Genomic DNA, 21,423 nt, shown 5'->3' with positions numbered 1-21,423 from the left:
TGAATTTGAAGCTGCTATACGAAGGAAGAAAAATGAGATGAGAGTTTCAAGAAAAATCTCAAGGAAGAATGTTGGAGATGTGAGATTTTTCTTAGTCTTAATTCAATATTTTGGGCAAAGATTATGGAATATTATCTTTATAACTTTGAGTTTAGTTTTAGTTGTAAATGTAATTGTTGAAAAGTAATTGTACTCCATGATTTTAGGACATATGTCTATTAAAATTTAAAAGATTATATTTTGGGTAGGTTAGTGTGCACAATAGTTTTCTATATAAGCTAAATGAAATATGAAACCGTGTATGTGAGTGTGAAAAGAGAAAACAAAAGAAAATTTTGTATGAGAAAGAAAAAAGAGATTAGAAGAGGAGAGTTTTAAGAAATTGTATGTAGAAAATGAGAAAGAAAAAGAAGAAAAAAAATTCTTTATAAACTGTGTTTACTTGTTATATTTCTACTTTATACTATTAATTTTTAACTTTGAGTTCTTGTTAGTTTTTTATATTTCAATTTTCTCCTCTCCATCTCCATTTTTCAACATTGTATCAGAGCTCTAATGATTTTGAGGGGCTTGTGTTTGTTGTTTTTGAATCTAATGATCTTTGAGACATAGTTTAACATCTGTAGATACTTTTGCTTAAGATGAAAGTGGGCTTTATCAAGTAAGCTTTTTCCTCTTCCATGAGAAGCTTTAAGTAATTGGATGAATGTTTACTACCTTGTGAGTTGTTTGAAAGATGAAGCGTGATTACTTCATCAAATTTCTAATTTTTTTTATTTTTAAGCTCTCTATTTAACAACAGTGGCGTAAAACGTTGTTTTAGGGACTTAGCATGTCCTAAAAACTGCATGATCTTTCTTTGATTTCTATTTTACAATAGAACTTTACTTTGAAGAGACCTAAGCAAGTCTAAAAATTACTGAACCTTGTTTATAAGACCTTGGTATGTCCATAAACTGCTGAATTTTCTTTGAAGAGATTAGTATGTCTCTAAACTGTAGAATCTATATTTGAAGGACCAACATGTCCATAAACTATAGAAATATTTGTTGAAGGGACCTGTGCAAGTCCAGAAACTGCTGATGATTGAATGGAACTATGAAGGTCTAAAAATTATTGATGTTTGAAGGGACAAGTGCATGTCCTTAAACTGCTAGTTTATGAAATTTATCGTTTAAAGGCTATGAGCCTTATTTCTATGGAGTCCTACTGTTAAGGAAGAGTTGATTGAAGGAAAAGGGTGTGAATTTGAAGCTATTGTAAGAAGGAAGAAAAAGAAGATGAGAGTTTCAAGAAAAATCTCAAGCAGGAGTGTTGGAGATATGGGATTTTTCTTAGTCTTAATTCAACATTTTGAGCAAAGATTATGGAAGATTATTTTTGTAACTTTGAGTTTACTTTTAGTTGTAAATGTAGTTGTTGAAAAGGAATGGTAATCTATGATTTTAGGAGATATGTCTACTAAAAGTTAAAAGATTGTATCTTGGGTAGGTTAATTTGTAGAATAGTTTTTTATATAAGCTAAATGAAAGATGAAACCGTGTATGTGAGAGTGAAAAGAGAAAAGAAAAGAAAAGTTTGTAATAGAAAGAAAAGAGAAACTAGGAGAGGAGAGTTGTAATAAATTGTATGTAGAAAATGAGAAAGAAAAAGAAGAAAAAAAAAAGTCTTTATACACCTTGTTTGTACTTATTAAATTTCTACTCTATGTTATAAATTTTTAACTTGTCAGTGTTTATGTTTTTAATTTTCTCCTCTCCATCTCCATTTTCCAATAGTTAGGCTGCAATTTGCGAGTTATTCCTTTAACACTTTTAGGATTATTGTAACGCCCCATTTTTCTGTGTCTAAAATAGTAAGTTACCGGTCTGTGAATAGTATCATCGGTCCGGGAATAAATATTATTTTGGTCCAGAAAAATTACTATGTATGTTTAATATTTTCTATAATATTTTTGGAGTATGTATACATTATTTTTATGGGTAGAAAGTAAGTAATAAATATTTTTAGAGAATTTAGAAAATTTGTGAATAGTTAATTAAGGTGTGATATTAAGTAAGGAAAATTAGAGGCAATATTTGTATGGAGTAAATTTGAAATGGTGTTATATTAATTAAGAAAATTAGATGAATTATTTTTATGGAGTAAAGTTGAGGATTTTATTGTGTTAAATAATATTTTGAAGGAATTTAATTGGGAGAATATTTGTAGCCATTAGATTAGATTGACTCAATCCTAGCCATCCAATGTTGAGAAAAGACTAAAATACCCTTGTGCTCAATAATTTGAGCAACCACTTTCTCTCCTTCTTCTTCTCTTTGGCGTTGGCTATCTCCTTCTTCTTCTTCTTCTCTTTGTTTTTCTTCAACTTCATCCTTAGCTAAATCCATCAAATTCAACCCATTTAACTTGATTTAAGGAATCAATCCTAGAGTTTAAAGCTTGAGAAGTGATTTGTGGTGATTATTTTCAAGAAACTTGGAAAGCCAAAGGCTTAGGAAACCTCTACCAAGGAGTAAAGGCAAAGTTGGAGCTTAGAATGCTTTAATCTAAGCTTGCTAAGGCTTGTTTTAAAGTAAGTGTTCATAAATCCTCCTACCTTGTTTAAATTTTTGATTTTGTGAAGTTTCTACTATTTTGTGAAAATTGGGAATTTTATATGAAATGATTTGATTATTGAATTTTGGTGGTATAAATGTGTTCTTGGGAGATTTCTAAGCATGTTTATATGTAGAATTGATGAGGAAAACATTTTCTTCTTCATCTTCCAAAAGTGGCAGAACCTATTGATGAAAAAGGCCTTAAGATTTCTTGTTCTCTTTGTTGGTTTATGCTCTTAAGATGATGTATGATGAGTATGAAATATGTGGTAGAAATCCCTACCTTGTATATGATTTAAGTAAGCTGAAATTGGGAAAAATGTTATTGAGTGAGATTAAGGACTATTTTTTGATCCTTTCGAGTTTTCCTTTGTGTCTGAGTCCTTCATGAAAGTTATAGGTCTACTTCTTAGCTTTCCAACCCATCCTCTTGTGTCCAATTTGGATATATATAGTTCAACTTATGGCTGAAAAACCCAAACTGACTCTGTTATGACGGGCTACATGCATCACTGAATTGAGTGCCCATTTTGACCACTATAATGATAAGATTATATTCTGAGTTCTTCATGAGAGTTGTTTCCCTGTGTCTTGAGACTTCTCTGGTTTTGGATTGGTTTGATTTGAGTGTCTGGATAAGTAGGAATTGGATAAACATTGGAATTAGTGCTGCTGAATCAGGTCTGGACTATTGGTCTGTGTTCCTAGCCTTTTTTCACCATATTACAGATTGATCTGGGCTGTTGTCCCTTGATAACATTTGTAGAATTTTGTCTTAGCTTTCTAATGAATCAAACTTCACTTAATTTGGAAATCTATAACTCAAGTTATGTCCTAAAAACCCAGAAAAGGTCAAGGTGATATTAATGCTGGAAATTTTCTATGTCCTAAATCAAAGGGTTATTTGGATAAAAGTATGTATAAATCATGTGTGATGAAGTGCTCTTGATTATTTGTATGTTTTAGAATTTATTTGACAAAAATAAAACATAAGTGTGAGAAGGGTTGTTGTGGATATCATTAAATGGATATAAATTGGAAAGGTGTGGAATTGATTTAGATAATGCATGATGAGGGTTGAAATGGATACTTTTGTGCATAAGAGTTATGTTAGCATGCGTGATTGGAGAAGGAAATTCCTCCCCTTGGTACCACCTTAGTGTAGTAAAGCTTACATAATTATTATATATATGACATAAGTATGATTATTTGATAACTTTTATATGTTTAGAGTTTTAACAAAGAAATGGGTATTTAAGGTGTAAGTGCTTTGTATATATATACTATCTTAAAAAGAATGTGGTAATTTGTGTAAGTTGTAAGTTGAGAAATTTTGAAGTGATGGGTATTAAGTAATGAAGTGTTTTTGATTAAGAATTATTGTTTTTGATTAAGAATTATTGCTTTTGTGCAAGAATGATTTTGATTTGGGCTCTACTATGCATGATTGAAACGTGGTATGATGAGATTGATTTTGTTATTGTGAAGCTATGATCATATGCTAGGGTTATCAGCCCTTATAAATAGGCGGACGCGCTTATTTGTGTGATGGGGGTGGTGCTTTCATAGGCCACGGTGGTGCTTTCATAGGCCACGATTGTGTGATGGGGGTGGTGCTTTCATAGGCCACGAGTATGTGATGGGGGTGGCGCTAACATAGGCCACGATCAAATCTGCTTATGTTCATTCTGCATGAGTATGAGCCTTAACGAAAAATAACATTTTATTGTTGCTATAAAAGAATGAAGACATAGTTGTATTTATAATCGTCTTATTGTTTTCAAAGTAGTTGAATTAAACGAATGAGATCATATTATTTTAGTAAACTTTACTTTGGAAATTAATGATTATGTTATCAAATGAATTTTCAAAGCATGATATTCCGGTACAAGGTTTTAAAAATAAATAGTATATGTATTGGTATAATAAATGTGCAAGTAATGAATTTATGAGTTGAAAGAATTAAATTCTTCATGTTGTTAATTCATAGTTTATTTGATATTTCTTTTGCTATAAATGTAAATGCATGTTAATATTTGAGATTTTATGATTATAAATGATTTTACGAAATTTGTGTTTTAAGTAAGTTGCCATCGCAATTTTGGTAAGTATGTGAATTATGAGCACCACTGAGTTTTATACTCAGCGCGTCGATTTTTATCACGCGTAGGTTGAAGATGTGGATGCTACTTGAAGAGTAGAAGCATCTTATCAAAGCAGAAGTCACTAATTTGGTAGTAGTCGATTGAGATTTATGTACTTAAGAATTATGGCATGTATAATTATTACATTTTTTTGGAGATTATGTTATTTGAATTATATGTAATAATAAATTATTTTGGTTTATATATTTGGAGATAAGCATAGGATTTATTAAATGAGTGAATATGAAATATTTTAAGTCAGTTGATATGATTACTTCATTAAGACTTGATATCTATAATGAATGCAAGTAATTGATGAATCGAAAATACTATTGAGGATTTATTTAGTTATGAAAACATAAAAGTGTTGTTGTGTTATAATAATTATTTGGAGATGTTGGACATTTGGAGTTTCATTGGGAGTATTTTGTATTCACATGTTTGGCGAGCTCAGTTTTTAAAGGGATATTCTTACAGTATTTTTGTAGGATTGTTCCCAATGTATATATATATTAAAAAAAAAGATAAGAAAATGAAATGACATTTCTATTATAAAAAAAAAATAATATACTCATGAAACTTGTGAATACCCAATTACTTCTAATGTAAAATTTTAGTTTTACGATTTATATGTTAAGTTAAGACGGTGTCTCCGGCACCGAATGTGGCATCTGCCGTCGAGTCTCTCGGGATTGGGTGGCGGGTGTTACAATTATGTATTGTTATGTTAAACTTATATTTAACTTTATTTACCTAGAGATTTAATATTTCGCTTTGTTTAACTATGGAACTAATTGTATTTAGCCAAATGCATAAATTCACCCTACTTTATATAAAACACCTAGTGGCATCCTAAATTTTACAAGGGACCAATTGTACTCTTAAAATTATGAATTTTGGTGACATTGCACACTTTATGACACTAATAAATTTTTTTTTTTAGTATTTTTGGCTTTTATATATAAATTATTGATTTGATATGTGATTACTATAACTTTTGGAACAAGTTTTTTACTTTTTTAACTATCTGAAAAAGTGCTTATCACAATTTTGAATGTTTAATAGAAAATTTTTGCGAATTGAAGTGTTTAATAGGTGCAATTTTATAAGTGAAAATATTCAATGGATGAAAATAAAAAGTAATGGTGCCACAAGGTTTTTGTGTAAAGTAAATGGATGAATTTATGCATTGACTAAAATACTCACTAGCTCACTGCATATGATGGTTTTGTTTAGCCTTGCTAAGGATATTAGGCAATAACTTGTAAGGTTATTCCGTCAATATATTTAGGATTCTATATTGTTATTTTAAACTTATATTTCGCTATGGAGCTAATTTTATTTGAATGTTTACTTGTAGAATTAATACTTAAATTTGTTACACATAAAAATAATGATTCTTTCCCATACTAGATAGATTGAGCTCTAGAGTATAAAAGAAAACCTTAGCCGCTTTCTCTTCTCTCCTTCTTTATTAAATTTTTTTTTCTTTTTCTCTATCAAAACATAATAATCAAGCATGTAGATATAGAGGAAGGCTTAATTTTTATCTCTTGTGATAGCCCTTCCCTCCTATTTCTCTCTTTTTTTTTTTTTTGCAACTTTTATTGTTTTTTATCAAATAAATTACAAATCTATATCTATTTGGTATAGATCTATATTATTATTTGTGGTTTATCTCCATTTTGTGTAGAGTTTATAATCTCTCAATTTTATGTAGTGTACTTATTTTGTTTTTTACCATTTGTTTTGTTTTATTTGGACATGTGTGGGAAGGATTTTTTAAATAGGAGATGATCTTTGTCTTTTAGAGCCTAATAATGTGGCTTGTTGCTCCATTAGATTTAATAGTTTAAATCTTTGTGTTTGTATAAGCAACTAGCTCATGGGTAATCAAGCCATATACGAAATATTCAAAGAGTTTGTTTAGCCAATCACTTTGAAGGTTATCAATTTTTTCAAGTTCATCTATCAATTTTTATTAAGATTTCTTATTAGATCAGTAAACAACAATTATTTAAATTATAATAATTTTATTTTATGTCTGGTCTTGATGAGAGGGGTCATGTCCTCTTTGTATAATTTGTATTGATTCGAAAATTATTAATGAAATCCTAACATATTATGTTAAAAAAAAACCTATGAAATTAATGATATTTGAACATTAACTTATGGAACTAATATTAATATCATGTGCTTTTTTTATATTGCTTTAATTGAATAATGTATTCGATGGATTTTTTATCATGAAATTAAAATTTGATGCATATATTTTTATTTGGTTCATTTTAGTTGAGGATTAAAGTAATAATTTGCTTTATTGAGTTGCCAAAAAATTTCAATTGCATGGTATTACATTTTTTTTTTTGAAAAGTTATTAGAAATAAAATTATAGATTGAGAAATAATTTCTTTCTTATAATTTGCAATTATTGAAGATAATCATATGATTAATATAAGGACAAGTATTCTTTAATAAATATTAATTGAAAAAATTAGCTTATAGTGAATTTAATAAATACATTAGTCAGGACCCTATTTTTTCAAAATATATCATTATGTCCCTAAATTTTAATTACGTCAAACATTTTAGTCCTTCCATCATTTTATGTGAATTTTACTGTTAAATTGCTATGAAAAGATGAATATCCTATAAACTTTGTTCATAAATTCCAAAGAGACAAAACAAATTCATAAAAAACACTCAAAAATAAAAAAGTAGTAAATTAGTGAAAATTTTTTTGCCAGAAATAAGTAAATTAGTTTTTAGTATAACTTTAATTAAATTAATTCCTTCAATAAAGTAATCTATTGGTAAATAATACTCAAAAATAAAAAATGAAAAAAATCTACAGCTGCCCTCACCACCACTAGAACCATCTCCAAAGCCACCATCAGACTTTGGTCAATCCCTATTTTTTCTAATCTCTCAATTATCTGATTAAAAAAAATATTGGCATTTTCCTCTTCAACATCATCGATCTGTTAAAAGACAACTGTAGCCGATAGATTCACTAACTAAAATCAGTCCGTCACCACCACTTTCACAAATCGCAATAGGGAAGATTGAAAGTTCCGAAAAGTTTTTCATTTAGGCAACAAAGATTTCTATCTTGTTTTTTTTTTTTTTTTTCTTTTCCTTCACATAACAAGGCATATGCATCACAATCAACAACTCTATATAAAAATATAGTTTTATTATAAGTTAATTAATGCATAACACATTTGATGCTTCTCAACCATCTGTACAAACTAGGAAGGCACTTCTCTTCCTAAAATGAAAGCCCAAGTTAGCATTTATTCTTCTCTAAAGATTAGTTTATACTAGATCTTGATTTAATTATCCTCTATACTTTGAGTGTCGTTTGCCTACAATAGAAGAAGGAAAGCTGATGAAAATGAAGAGAGAGAAAATAAAAAGACGGGTAAGGAGAGAGGAGAGGATAGTGGTGAGTGACTGAGAATATTTTAGTTAAAAAAAATCATCTCTATCCTTTGAACGCATTTTATTGCTTTGACTCATGGCTAAATACAATAAAAATAAACGAAATGACTAAAGTGTCTAACGGAATCATAACTTAGAAACATAATTATGTATTTTTATAAAAGCTGGTCCTGACTAATACAGAAAGACATAATACTAATTTTTTATGTATTTTTATAAAAGCTGATCCTGACCAATACATAAAGACATAATACTAATTTTTCCTACAGAAAAAGTTAGAATCCAACATATGTAATGGGCCAACAATGAAAAACCTAGATCCAGTCCAAAAAATTAAAAATAAAAGCCCATTTCTCTTTTTTATTAGCTCAACTCAATCAAAACCAACCTCCTCTCGACTCACACCGCCACCGGTACAAAACCCATAAAGCTGCTGCCACCACCACGACAACCACCACTACCAAATCTCCGCCGCGAACACCAACCGTCGTTCTTTTACGAAATCCCAAAACTCTCACAATTTTTAGAATAAAAACCCACCACCAATTTTCCTCTACGCATCCTAAGCCCAAATTTCGCCAGAACCGTCGCTCGCCTCCGCAATCCCAACCATGTAACATGTAATTCAGCTAAATTATTTGATTCTTTTTCTTTCTTCGCTTTCGCGCTTTCTTACCCTTTATTCCTTACAACTGGTTTTTCTTCTTTTCTTTTTTTTCCCTGATTTTCATTTTTGGAGAAAATTAAATTTGCTAGCAGAGATCCGCTCCACCTCTATTAACATTCATGGCCGCCCCGTCGCCAGCTCTAAGCACTGCCAGCTCCGATGTGGGTAGCGCTGCCACCACCACACTGCCTTCACACCGTACGGACACGCCTTCGAAGACCCTCCGCGGTCTCAATAAGCCCAAGTGTATTCAGTGTGGCAACGTCGCTCGCTCTAGGTATATTTCAGATATAGAGTCTCAATTGGTAAATTGTTCAAAATTTTTTTATGGGAAGAGTTAATTCAACCAATGCAATTTTTTAACCCTAGATTGCTATAGTGAGTCTTTTTGGTAGCACAAGTTAATATAATAGTCAATGTACTTGAATTTGCCTTTTCCATCACTAATCAAACACATGATATGCTGAACATTTTGTTAATATTGGACAGATATTGTTATTGAATTTTTTAGCCCATGGATCTATTATTTGAAAAGAAGAGATCTAGGCCAAATTGCTTTTCGGTCTTATGACAACCACTGTAGCCTATAATGGTGAAAACTTTTTTCATCTTTGCTTGGTGTAGGTGAAATTTTGAAATTCCCAACAATGGAATGAGTACACAGTTTTTTCTGATGTTTGTTGTGCTAGATGCATATGTTTCTAATAGAATGATGATGGTGTATTTGGGAGGTTAAATGGTAGAATAGTAAAATAAGAAGTATAATACAAACTTTGGGAGGAAACTATGAACGTATTCTTTGTTAGATTTTTTTTTTTTTTTCCCTTTTGATGGATAAAAGTATAAGTTGGAATCTTGAGGTTGTTATTGGCAGTGTTGATCCTGCAGCCATTATCTTCCAGCTAGGCATCCTTATTCAATTTCCAAATGAATATAGATTTAAGCAACATCATCTGCAAATTAAGTGAGCAGTAACATTGGTTTGTTGGACATGGACATGTTATTGAAGGTTATAACATATTCCTTTTTGAATTTGAGTTTTTTTGTTTATAACCATATTCTTTTTTTTTTTTTTTTTTTTGTTTAGTTGCACGTGGAAATTTTGACAACTGCATAGGTTGGGTTTGAAAATTTCATGCACTGAAAACCTGGTAGAGCAGAATGTATGTATTTGATTACTTTGAGGCTTTATTTGGTTACTTGGAATCAAATATCAAGAATGAGAATATGGGAAATGAAACGGAAATGATAGTTTAATTACCATTGATAGTGTTTGACATGTGATAAGTAGGAATGGGAATGTAGCTACACTTCTTGCCACAATGAGTTCGGGATAGAAATGAATACTAAATTTGTGAGATACTCTTTTTTACTTTCCTAGCAATTTTTATTTTTATTTTTTTTTTGTCGCTCTTTATTCCAGCCTTGGGTCTAGGCACTTGTCCCCAGCTTGCTTGTGGAATTTTTCAATTTTCTATGAAGCTTAAGCTAGTTTGCAACCCAAAAGCTAGCTGAAACTGACTGATACATTCAATCTATATATAAATTCAGAATTGTATTATTTACATTTGGCTAAAGGAGGTATTTCAACTATGATATGTGTAATTCAAGTGTGAAGAAAATATTCTCTCTTAGTTTTTTCATCAATGGGGACACATATATATACATATACAGGATACTATAAACCTATTAGGAATCTTTAACTCCTAATAGAACTCTATTTACAACTAATCCTTAGCAATCCCCCTCAAGTTGGAGCATAGATGTTAATCATGCCCAACTTGTTACAAAGATAGTTAACCGAGGTCCATTTAGAGCTTTTGTAAAGATCTCCTAACTGTTCACTTGTTTTAACGTGCTCTGTAGAGATAACACCCTGTTGTATCTTTTCACGAATGAAATGACAATCAATCTCGATATGTTTTGTTTGTTCATGGAATACTAGATTTGATGTAATGTGAAGAGCAGCTTGATTATTACACCATAACTTTGTAGGCAACGATGACCTGAAGCCACTTTCTTCTAACAATTGACGAATCCAAATTATTTCACAAGCAGATTGTGCCATAGCTCGATATTCTGATTCAGTACTCGACTGTGAGACTACATTTTGTTTCTTGCTCCTCCACGATATTAAGTTTCCACCCACAAAGACACAATATCCTGAAGTTGATCTTCTATCAACCTTCGAACTTGCCTGATTTGCATCTGAAAAACACTCAATGTTCAAATGCCCATGATTACTGTAAAGGAGGCCATGACCTGGATTACCTTTCAAGTACAACAAAATTTGTCCTAAAGCTTCCCAATGGATAACAGTAGGAGAAGACATAAACTGGCTTAAGACGCTCACAGAATAATCAATATTTGGATGTGTTACCGTAAGATAATTCAGTTTGCCCACCAATCTTCTATACATCTCGGGATCATCAAACAACTCACCACCAATTGAAAGTTGCAAATTGGGAGTCATTGGGGCACTGCATGGCTTGGCACCCAACTTTCCAGTTTCCTTCAGTAAGTCAAGGATATACTTCCTTTGAGATAAGAAGATGCCTCTCTTACACCTAGACACTTCAATACCCAAAAAATACTGTCTTTCGTCTGGAACTGAGTCTGGAAGAATGATTTGAGTGATGTAATGCCCGCTGAATCACTCCCTGTAATAACAATGTTATCAACATAAATCACACCCTGTAATAACAATGTCATCAACATAAATCACAAGTAGAATCAAACCAGTCTTAGTGCTTCTGAAAAATATAGAATGATCAGAAGTACTCTTCTGCATGCCAAATTGGTGTACCACATTGCAAAATCTACCAAACGAAGCTCAAGGACTCTGTTTTAGGCCATAAAGAGATTTTCGAAGTTTACACACTTTACCCGACTCCCCCTGAGCAACAAAGCCTGGTGGTTGCTCCATGTAAACTTCATCCTAAAAATCCCCATGAAGAAAAGCATTCTTAACATCCAACTGATGTAAAGGCCAGTCAAAATTAACTGCTAAAGAAATAAACAAACGAATAGAAGACAATTTGGCTACAGGAGAAAAAGTATTAGAGTAATCAAGGCCATAAATCTGAGAATAGCCCTTAGCAACTAATCGAGCCTTGAGACGAGCAACAGATCCATCAGGATTCATTTTAATTGTGAAAATCCATTTACAACCGATAGCTTTCTTACCTGTTGGGAGAGGTACAAGATCCCAAGTACCATTAGTATCTAAGGTAGCCATCTCCTCTTTCATTGCTGCACACAAAAGCTTGGACAACAGTTTTAGGGGTAGAGACAGAGTCTAGATTACTTACAATACGACGAGATGAAGAAGAAAGATGATCATAACTAACAAAAGAGGAAATAGGATAGGTACACTTGCGTTTACCTTTTCGAAGAGCAATGGGAAGGTCAAGGTCTGACTGAGGAGTGGATGGCACAGGCTCAAGTTGAAGTGGCAGGTGGGGGAAGTGAGTCTAGAGTTCCTGGTCTCCTGGAATAAACCTGTTCAAAACGGGGGCGGGCAGATGCTGGTGCAGGAGGGGGAATAGGAGCAGTAGACGTTGTAGCAGGAGTAGGTGCAAGTTCAGGAATAGGAGCAAGAGTAGGAGAGCTAGGAAATTGCTGGATAGCGTAGACTAAAAGCTCATCATCCTCCCTCTCACTCTTATACACAGGAGAAGGAAAAAATGGAGTAGTCTCAAAAAATGTGACATCTACAGAAATAAGATAACGGTTAAGATCGGGAGAGAAACAACGATACCTCTTTTGATGCCGAGAATACCCAAGGAAAACACAACGAAGGGACTTTGGATCTAATTTGGAAACCTGTGGACGAACATCACGAACAAAATAAGTACAACCAAAAATACGAGGTTCAATGGGGAATAAAAGTTTAGAAGGAAACAAGACACTATAAGGAATTGCACCATTAAGCACAGAAGAAGGCATGCGATTAATAAAAAAATATGCAGTAGAGACAGCATCCGCCCTTAAATGTTTAGGGACCTTCATTTGGAATAGAAGTGCCCTAGCAACCTCAAGAAGATGTCGATTTTTTCTTTCTGCAACCCTATTTTGAGGAGTATCAACACAAGATGTTTAATGAAGAATACCATTCTGTGATATATAAGATTGGAAGGAACTAGGTAGATATTCTTTAGCATTATCACTTTACAATATGCGAACAGAGGCATTAAATTGAGTTTTAATCACAGCACAAAAGGAACAGGAAATAGAGAATATCTCAGAACGAGTTTTCATTAAAAATAACCAAGTAACTTGAGAATAATCATCCACAAAAGTTACAAAATATCAAAAACCAGTTTTAGAAATAACAGGACATGGACCCCAAACATCAGAATGAACTAACTCAAAAGGGGATGAAACCCGTTTATTGACTCTAGGAACTAAAGGTAAACGATGATGTTTGACAAATTGACAAGATTCACATTCTAAAATTGATAAAAACTGAAACTGCGTACACAACTTCTTTAAAGTAGACAATGAAGGATGACCCAAACGACAATGAACCTCAAGAGGAGAGAGAGCACCAGCACAAGCCAGAGATGACAAAACGTGTTCATCCAGAAGATAAAGGCCACCTGACTTACGTCCTCTACCAATAATCTGCATCGTCAAAAGATCCTGAAACACACGATAGATAGGATAAAATTTAACACAACAATTCAGTAGACGAGTAATTTTGCTAACAGACAATAGAATGAAAAACAAGGCAAACAAAAAACAAAAGACAACGGAAGAAATGGGATGGGATTGGTGGTGTCAACACACTTGACAGAAGATATGGACCCATCAGCTAGAGTCTGTTGAACCTTGATATCGGGTTGATATCGGGGCTAAAAGGCAATAAAACATTCCATGAAATAAGCTGTAAGGGACTTATTTTGCTGGTTTGCTCGATAAAATCTTTTGCAGACCTCATACATACGAGACATATTACCTTTTCCCGAATACAAAAATTCAAGATATTCCTTAATTTTTTAACAAACTTACAATGATTAATTAACCCAACCACGTCACTATCAACAGGATTTCGAATCAGTAGAAATAACTTAGCATCTTCCCTTAGCCAACTTTGTCTATTGTCACTAATTGGTGGATCATCAATTAGATGATCATCTTTTTCAACACTTCACAAATAAATTCTAATTGTCTTACTCCAATCTAAAAAATTAGTTCTTTTCAATTTATGTTCTGTGTTATTCATTGCTGGGATCAATTCAGTAATAATAGCTTTAGAATCTGTAGGTTCAGTATCCATTAATAAAAACTAAACACCCCAACAGCAACCAAATAATAGCACGAACCCAACAGAACATTAGCAACTCCAAAGGGAACCGAAAGCCGCAAACAGCAGTAGTAAAAAACAAAGAAAGCGCCCAGATGCTGTCGGAGCCGAAACCAAGCACTAGAAAAGAATTTGGACGGCAAGTCGATCCTAGAGGACGAAACCCAGTCATCGGAAACTGCCGGACGCGCCTCCACTCGTTGGCGCGTGAGATGACATCAGATTCTTATGACGGCGCGTGAGGCACACTCGCCAGTCTTCAGGCCATCGGATTTGGTGGAGACACGCCGATTGGAGGTCACTCTTCCTCCCTTGGGTGGCGGTGAGACAAAAGCAAAGGCCTAGGTGGGAGACTGAGATTGATAGTCGCGAAACAAAGTTGTCGCCGGAAACGTCAATGCAGAAATCGAAAAAAAAACAAAAAAAAAGAAAAAAAAAAAAAAAAAAAACGCTAACGAGCCAAAGGCTCTGATACCATGTAATTTAGTTTTTTCATCAATAGGGACACATATATATACATATACATGATACTATAAACCTATTAGGAATCTAATTCCTAATAGAACTCTATTTTCAACTAACTCTATTTACAACTCTATTTTCAACTATGATATGCAAGTCTGAATCACTATAGCAGCCTCACAAATTCTATTATCTGTTAGTGGCTGATATTCAAAACTATTTAAGGGCGCTGCATAGTTTAATATAGTTGTAATTTTTGTAGTAAATGTGATTGGAAGTATGAACTTATTCTATGTATTTTCATTGTAGTGTAAAAGTATTAGTTTCCATAGACTACTGTATGTGTACGTTTCGAAACAATTTGATATATCCTTCCTTCCATTGACACCTTTTATACATTGAACTACCTATGCAGGTGTCCCTACCAGTCATGCAAAAGTTGCTGTTCAAAAGCTCAAAATCCATGCCATATTCATGGTATGCTCATATATTCATAGTTATAATGTTGAAGAATAATTCTTTTTGTTACATAAAGTTTTGTTTGCAAATTAAATTTATTATGATGTTTTAGCCTTCTCATTGAATTGCAACAAAGATCAATGAGTTGTTTTATAAATTTTGTTGAAAGATGAGGTGAAACATCAATGTGGTTCTTCTTTGGTGTTGTTTTGACAAAAGTACCTTCTGGGTGCATTCGCAAAGTATCCAAAAACTACTTTAAGGAGGGCTGGTTTGATCCTATTTGTTCAAGGAATCTCAGAAGCAGGGATCGGCTGATTTCTGGTCAAAGTATGGTATGGGGGAACTGACATAGAGCAGCTGCAACTGGGCATATGATTGTTTGAAGCTGTGGTGTAGGGTTGGAGACTTCTAGATTTTGTTGCATTGAAACACTTGGGACAACTATTTGGTGGGTTACATTTATCAAATGTGGGCGGGGTTGTTGATTTAGGGGCATGGAAGAAAAAGATATTTCATTATATCTTTGATGAGTGTTACAGTGGCTAAGGGTAATCTTTTCTTTGAGCTTGCAAATTCATGGTTGAAGATTTATACATGAAAATTAAACAAAAGGCAAGGGGGATAAAAAGTTGGGTTGATATACTGGTGGAAATGCTAATAGACGCCTGTTTTTATGATAGGTAACATGAAGGACACAAATGCTTACCAACTATTTGCTATTCACATAAGAATGGGATTCCCGAGTTGTAAACAAATTTATGAAGTTCTAAATAAATTAGATATAGTTGACAAAACCATGCAAGGACTAACTGGAACTTTTAAAGCTAAATATGCAAATAAACTGCATACATTGTAATTAAAACCTTGTTCTTTTTTGTTTAGAATTTTACAATTAGGAATTGTTTGGTCTTAGGGTTTATGAGATCTGATAACTAAGAAAACATAAACCAGAATTGGATGTTCTTGACTTCTGAGAAACTTGAATTTGTTGTCTCATAGTTGATGATTTTCTACAGAGTGGGGATAGTAAATATAGTAATAATTCTAGCGACAATAATGCTTGCAATAATGCCATTTAGGCAGTGACACAGAGACTAAACTGATCAATGATTGTATTTTATGATCATAATTGTGCAAAAAGTGGTAGTGGTGTGGGTCTTGGTGATGTTTCATTGTCATGGTTGTGATGTTATTAGCATTAATGATGCTGCTGCCTGCGCTGATATATACTTGGCAACTGTGATCATGAAGGTAACTATGGATGCTAGTCTTGGCATGATTAATGATTTAGAATATTGTGACAGTAAAAGTTTTGGTGATAGATATTCTAGTTGCAAAGTGAGTAAAGGGAGCAACAATTGTAGCAACAGTGAGAAAGAGTTAGAATGTATAAGTATAATTTGCATATGCTAGTCCCAGCTAGAAGCTGGGACTTGTACTTCATTGTGATTGTTGGATTTTGATTTCATGAGAATGAAAGCAATTAGACCAAAAAAGTAATGGAACTGGGTGTGTTCTCAAGATTCGAACTCTGTGGCCATAATTTCCATGAAACCGAAATAGGGTTTAAATAAATTTCTGACTGGGCATTTCACCAAGTCCTTTTGCTGCCACTGCTAATAAGAAGACTCTCTCTGTTTATGATTTATGTTCAGAACTCACATGTCTCTACTGCATTGGAACAAGTCAATTCTGTTATCCATGTAGGGGTTGCAGTTTTAATGTCCCATTTTTCCAGACCTGAGCACCAAAGCAAAGGACATTCATGACGTGTTTGCCATAAAATAAATCCCTTGTAAAAAGAAAAAAAAAGGAAAAATTAAATGCTACATATTTGCATTGGTGGGCAGAAAGTGATGCTTGCAATTGTCTGAAAGTTTACCGTTGAGGAATTCAAAGATGGAGCCATTATAAATTTAGACTCTATTCTGTTGTGAGTCCTTTATAAACTTATTCTGCCACTAGTGAGTGGGGAATTTTCATTGCACTATCATAAGCTATCCACTTTAGAAAGGAGTATCTGCATCTTTTCATTGAATGATAGAAGTCCTATTTTTCAGTATCTTTGCCAGCCTATTATTCTTTGTATCGCAAGTATATTATCTTTGATATTAAAGGTTTATAATGCAAATTGCATTTTATCTTTAGTTTTATTTATCTTTTGATATCTTTGATTTTGTAAGTGCAGTTTTGAAAGCAAATGCAACTTTTCCAGACAAGACAACAACTTCAAGCACTCCTCTGTTTGATCAGCAGTCAACTGAAGTATCTCCTGCAGCGTAAGTTACAAGCATCAACCATATGATCTGCTTATGCGCATCTAGCTTCATCATTGCTTTTAAACGTTGGTGGGTAGTTTCTAGTTAAGCAACCTCTTTTCCTTAGGTTATTTTACTGTGCTCTTGTAGATTGGTTTATGACCGTGGATAAAGAGACTTGCTGCAATTTGCATGTGGAATATCACTTTTGGTAACCTGGGTTTTTGTCTCGTGGAGTTCTCTTGTAGCATCGTCTCATAAGCACGTTAGTAACTATGGTTTAACACTTGATTGGGATATTCGTTAATGTATGTTTTCTTTCCAGGAGTTCACTTAGGGTTGCATCGCTTCGACAACTCTCTAACAACTTTTCTCAATTCAACAATTTGCATGCATCACGTTCAAGGAAGCCATTGACCAGAAAGGTGCACAGTAATGACCTGATGTCTTGTAATGCTTGTATTTTTTGGTTATGCTTTTGTTTTCTGTTAGTAACGCATGTGAGAATGATTTTCATGGAACCTATTGCAGGAAGCTGCATCTATAAATGAATGGAGATTCTCCAAGTTAAAAGAATACAGGGATAGAAACATTGAAGTAGAAAATGTAGCTTTTGATCGGTATATGCAAAATATTACGTTACTGGAGGAGGTGTTTTCTGTGAACTCAAAAGTATCCACCGAGGATGGCTCTCAATCTTCAAATTTGGACAATACTTCTGCAGAAGATCACACAGATAAGGCTACTGCTGGTAAGAAGCTGAAGCTTATGTTGAATCCAACAAGAAATGAGAACTTTAGGAAGAGGGTACAACAAATAATCGATGGAGGGTTAAAAAGGTTTCAGAAACGTGAGTTTAATGACAACGATAATGACCAAAACAGCGAGAATGAGCTCAACAAACAGCAAGAGGAAACAAAAAAGTCATGGGCCGAGAGGACTTCAGCTGTAAGTGATCTTACTGACAAATTGAACAAAGCCCGAAACGAAGAGGATCTAGCATCTTGCCTGGAAATGAAAACGCAGCTCTACAATCACAAGAGCCAAACAGAAACCATGGTCATGGAGGTATCTCATGAAGGGGCTGCCAAGAATGACTTCTCGCCTATAAAAGAATTGGATTATCTTTCTCAAAAATTGTTTAGAACGGTGGAAATTGACCAGGAAGATCTCAACAGAATTGGTGAAAATTTCTCCTCCCTACAAAAGTTAGCAAATTTATGATTTGTTGTGGCTAGATATCCAATGAGGAATGGAGTTTAGATTAGTTTTAACTAGAAAAGATTGAAGGTGTAGCTTAATACTGTAATACAGCCTCATTAGCTTCATTCTGAGATGTACATCCAAACCACTTTGCAAATTTGTTGCACATAATGTGACAATTTGTCCCAAGTTTCTTCTTCCTTCAATTTTGGCATGTTCTAGAGTTCGACATTACCAAAGATGTTGCAAATGAAGATGTTTAGAGTTTGATATTACCAAAAATGTGACCTTTCCTTTCATCTGTAAACATTATAATGCCAAAAAATGTTATTGTAAAAACAAACTTTAATCTATTATTGGTAAATTCTTTTTTAAATACATTTTAATGACTTCTAATCAATATATTTTAACATCAAAACATATATGTAATTCAATGTGAAAAGGCTATACTATAGTTTGTTTCTAGTCTCAGTTTAAATGATAATCGAATATTTTTCTTGGAGAAAATGAAATGGTCCAATTTGGATCTGTTATATCTATCTATACAAATTCCTAAGGGTGAAACCAACTGAATTGACCCGTGTGTCTAGGGGAGCACCATCCTATTGTGTATCCAGCAGTGTTATTTTGGTACATCGGACCACCGAATGAATAAAAAAAAAAAAAAAAAAGAATGCATCGCGATGACAACCCTATTTCATATTAAGACTTTTGGACTTTTGTAAAGCTTGACCTTGAAAGAAAACAATAATAATAGTAATAGTAAGCCTGCCAACAAAAGCAGCCTCTTTCTGGGCTAACACAAAGTGGGTCAATTTCTGAATAGCCATTTAACAGTAATAGACTATATGTACAATTTGATTCTTTTGTATTTTTTTCGTATTTTTTCGATTGCTCTCTCAATATATTCCCTGCCTCTCAAGGAATCCCAATTTGGAATATGAAAATTTCAAGTGATATCATATGCCCTAATCTTTCTCCTCTCAAAAAAAAAAAAAAAAAATATATATATATATATATATATAAGAAGTCATAATTTATGGTTTGTTTGGATGCTCCATTAAATTGGAAGCATGTGGTTTTGCTTTCCACAGAGTTTGATGGCTTAACTCCTTTCCTTTGAATTGAAAACCATTCAAGTGGAACCCACAAAACAAACCTTAGAAAATTGGCCTATATGGTTTTATTCAACATTGGCCTAATTTAAGTTTCTCATAATTATTGAACAGCCAAACATGACCTTGTCAAGTATTTATCTTTATTTTTTATCATTATCCATTATTTATCTTTGAATCAAAGTCAAATGAGTTAACATATATAGGTTTTGCTTATTTCTCCATAATAATAAATTATATATTAAAAAAAAAAAAAAAAAAAAAAAGAGAACCCTAAAAATGGGTACTAAAGGCAAACATAAGCCATTATGACAAAGAAATTCCCTCTAAATTGTATTTCATAGTCATAATATTTATAGCTCTTTTGAACCATTGGTTAAGGCTTCACTAGATTTCTTTCTTCATAGGTTAGTGCTTTTATTTTCTATTTTTAAATCTTAATTAATTTTCTTGCCTTTATTCTCCAATACCTAGTAATACTTCACAACCCTCAACAACAACCTTTCTTGGTGGATATCAATTTTCATTTTTTTCTAAGATGATTTCCCTTTGAAACAAGGCTGTCATCTGCTTTCAATTTCTATGGCTATACTCATCTCAACATCAACTTTTTCAATGACCTTTTTTTATTTTATCAACCCCATTATCCTCTCAACCAATTCATCTTAATCATGATTCTTCTAGCTCCTAGTTGATTGTTTTTAGGATTATTATATATAAATAGTTTGAATATTTATTAGGGCACCAATAAAAGAAATACAAATTGGAGACTATAGTATAGACTTTTTGCCAATACAAGAAGAGGATCTTGATAATGCAAAGATAGAAAGTCTATATATTTTCTTTTTGTGATATAAATTTTCCACTACTAAAAGGTGAATTTTCATTGGACAACAAACGAAGCGATCAAACTTTAGAGACAAATAATTATATTTATTTTCGTTTAATTTGTTTTAATTTGAGTTTTTTTTTTTTAATGATCAAGAATTAAATTCAATTTCGTCAACTCTTAAAAAGTGAGATGAGATGACGGAAATTTATTTTCCCTTAACTAGAGGTTTCGAATTCGATCTTTGGATATGGTTTTAAACACTCGGGAAAGACCCCTTTACCCCTTTATGAATTTACCCAATGAGAATCCAGATTAATCGAGCCACTGAATTTTAGATACCGAAAAGTTAAAAAAAAAAAAATCGAACTTGGCAATGTGTGTCCTTATCAATAATAATATTTTTTAAATAACACATGGATCCATATCAGAAGCCAATTAATCAATTAATTTGATGAAACTATTCCTTTTCTTGGACTTTCATTCTCACATGCTTTCCATCTAGACCTTTCTTAATTCAAATCAAGGTGATTAATTTAAGTAAGACACCATAATTGTGTTAGTGGCAGTGTAAAGATTAATATATAAAGAATATATTAAACCCATAAAAATCAAAAGAAAAGATAAGAAATTGGACAGATCCCTTATGGTTATCTGTATGAAGAAAGCTCAGATCGGTAAGGGAAGCATCATTTTCTGTGATGTTTGGTTACAAGAATAAATATTCCTCTTTTTTTAAAAAAGGACTTGCCCATGTGTATGTGCAGCCAAGAATCATTGTTTCTCTATAATTGTGTATTGGGATACTATTAGGGTTGTGATTGATGCCATTCCAATGTCAATATTAGGGTTTTCCAATTTTTTCTTTCTTTGTTTTTTTCTTTATAATATGATTTCAACTGTGCCACTAAAATCTTTCACAAGGGTCTTG

At 32.9% G+C, this 21,423-nt stretch overlaps 1 protein-coding gene and 1 long non-coding RNA gene across 6 annotated transcripts; both read left to right on the top strand.

The window, feature by feature from the left end:
• Positions 1-2,186: 2,186 nt before the first annotated feature.
• Positions 2,187-4,946, top strand: LOC149492555 (uncharacterized). Its single transcript, XR_016318754.1, has 2 exons — positions 2,187-2,575; positions 4,771-4,946. It is a non-coding gene; the product is annotated as an uncharacterized LOC149492555 (long non-coding RNA).
• Positions 4,947-8,554: 3,608 nt separating this feature from the next.
• Positions 8,555-18,737, top strand: LOC105636554 (electron carrier/iron ion-binding protein). Of its 5 annotated transcripts, none has more exons than XM_012219858.4 (6): positions 8,555-8,808; positions 8,948-9,132; positions 15,041-15,102; positions 17,276-17,366; positions 17,671-17,770; positions 17,877-18,737. In XM_012219858.4, exons 2-6 carry the CDS (start codon positions 8,975-8,977, stop codon positions 18,567-18,569), a joined length of 1,104 nt encoding a protein of 367 aa, XP_012075248.1. In that variant the 5' UTR covers positions 8,555-8,808; positions 8,948-8,974; the 3' UTR covers positions 18,570-18,737. The 5 variants fall into 5 exon arrangements, with proteins under 5 accessions (XP_012075248.1, XP_012075265.1, XP_012075256.1 ...); XM_012219875.4 differs by having other exon boundaries at positions 8,945-9,132; XM_012219866.4 differs by having other exon boundaries at positions 8,928-9,132.
• Positions 18,738-21,423: the final 2,686 nt, after the last annotated feature.

Source organism: Jatropha curcas, chromosome 11, assembly GCF_041381405.1.
Source record: "Jatropha curcas cultivar XTBG-Jc1 chromosome 11, XTBG_Jcur_1.0, whole genome shotgun sequence".
In the NCBI taxonomy this organism is placed as follows: domain Eukaryota; kingdom Viridiplantae; phylum Streptophyta; class Magnoliopsida; order Malpighiales; family Euphorbiaceae; genus Jatropha; species Jatropha curcas.
Note: the sequence above shows the minus strand (reverse complement) of the source record. Positions and strands in the feature narration are given on the sequence as shown.

Excerpts from the sequence above, each read along its gene's own strand:
- LOC105636554 (XM_012219858.4), top strand. The coding sequence starts at position 8,975 with ATGGCCGCCCCGTCGCCAGCTCTAAGCACTGCCAGCTCCGATGTGGGT. Across the intron at positions 15,103-17,275 it reads AAATCCATGCCATATTCATG|TTTTGAAAGCAAATGCAACT; the intron begins GTATGCTCATAT and ends TTGTAAGTGCAG. Across the intron at positions 17,771-17,876 it reads GGAAGCCATTGACCAGAAAG|GAAGCTGCATCTATAAATGA; the intron begins GTGCACAGTAAT and ends AACCTATTGCAG.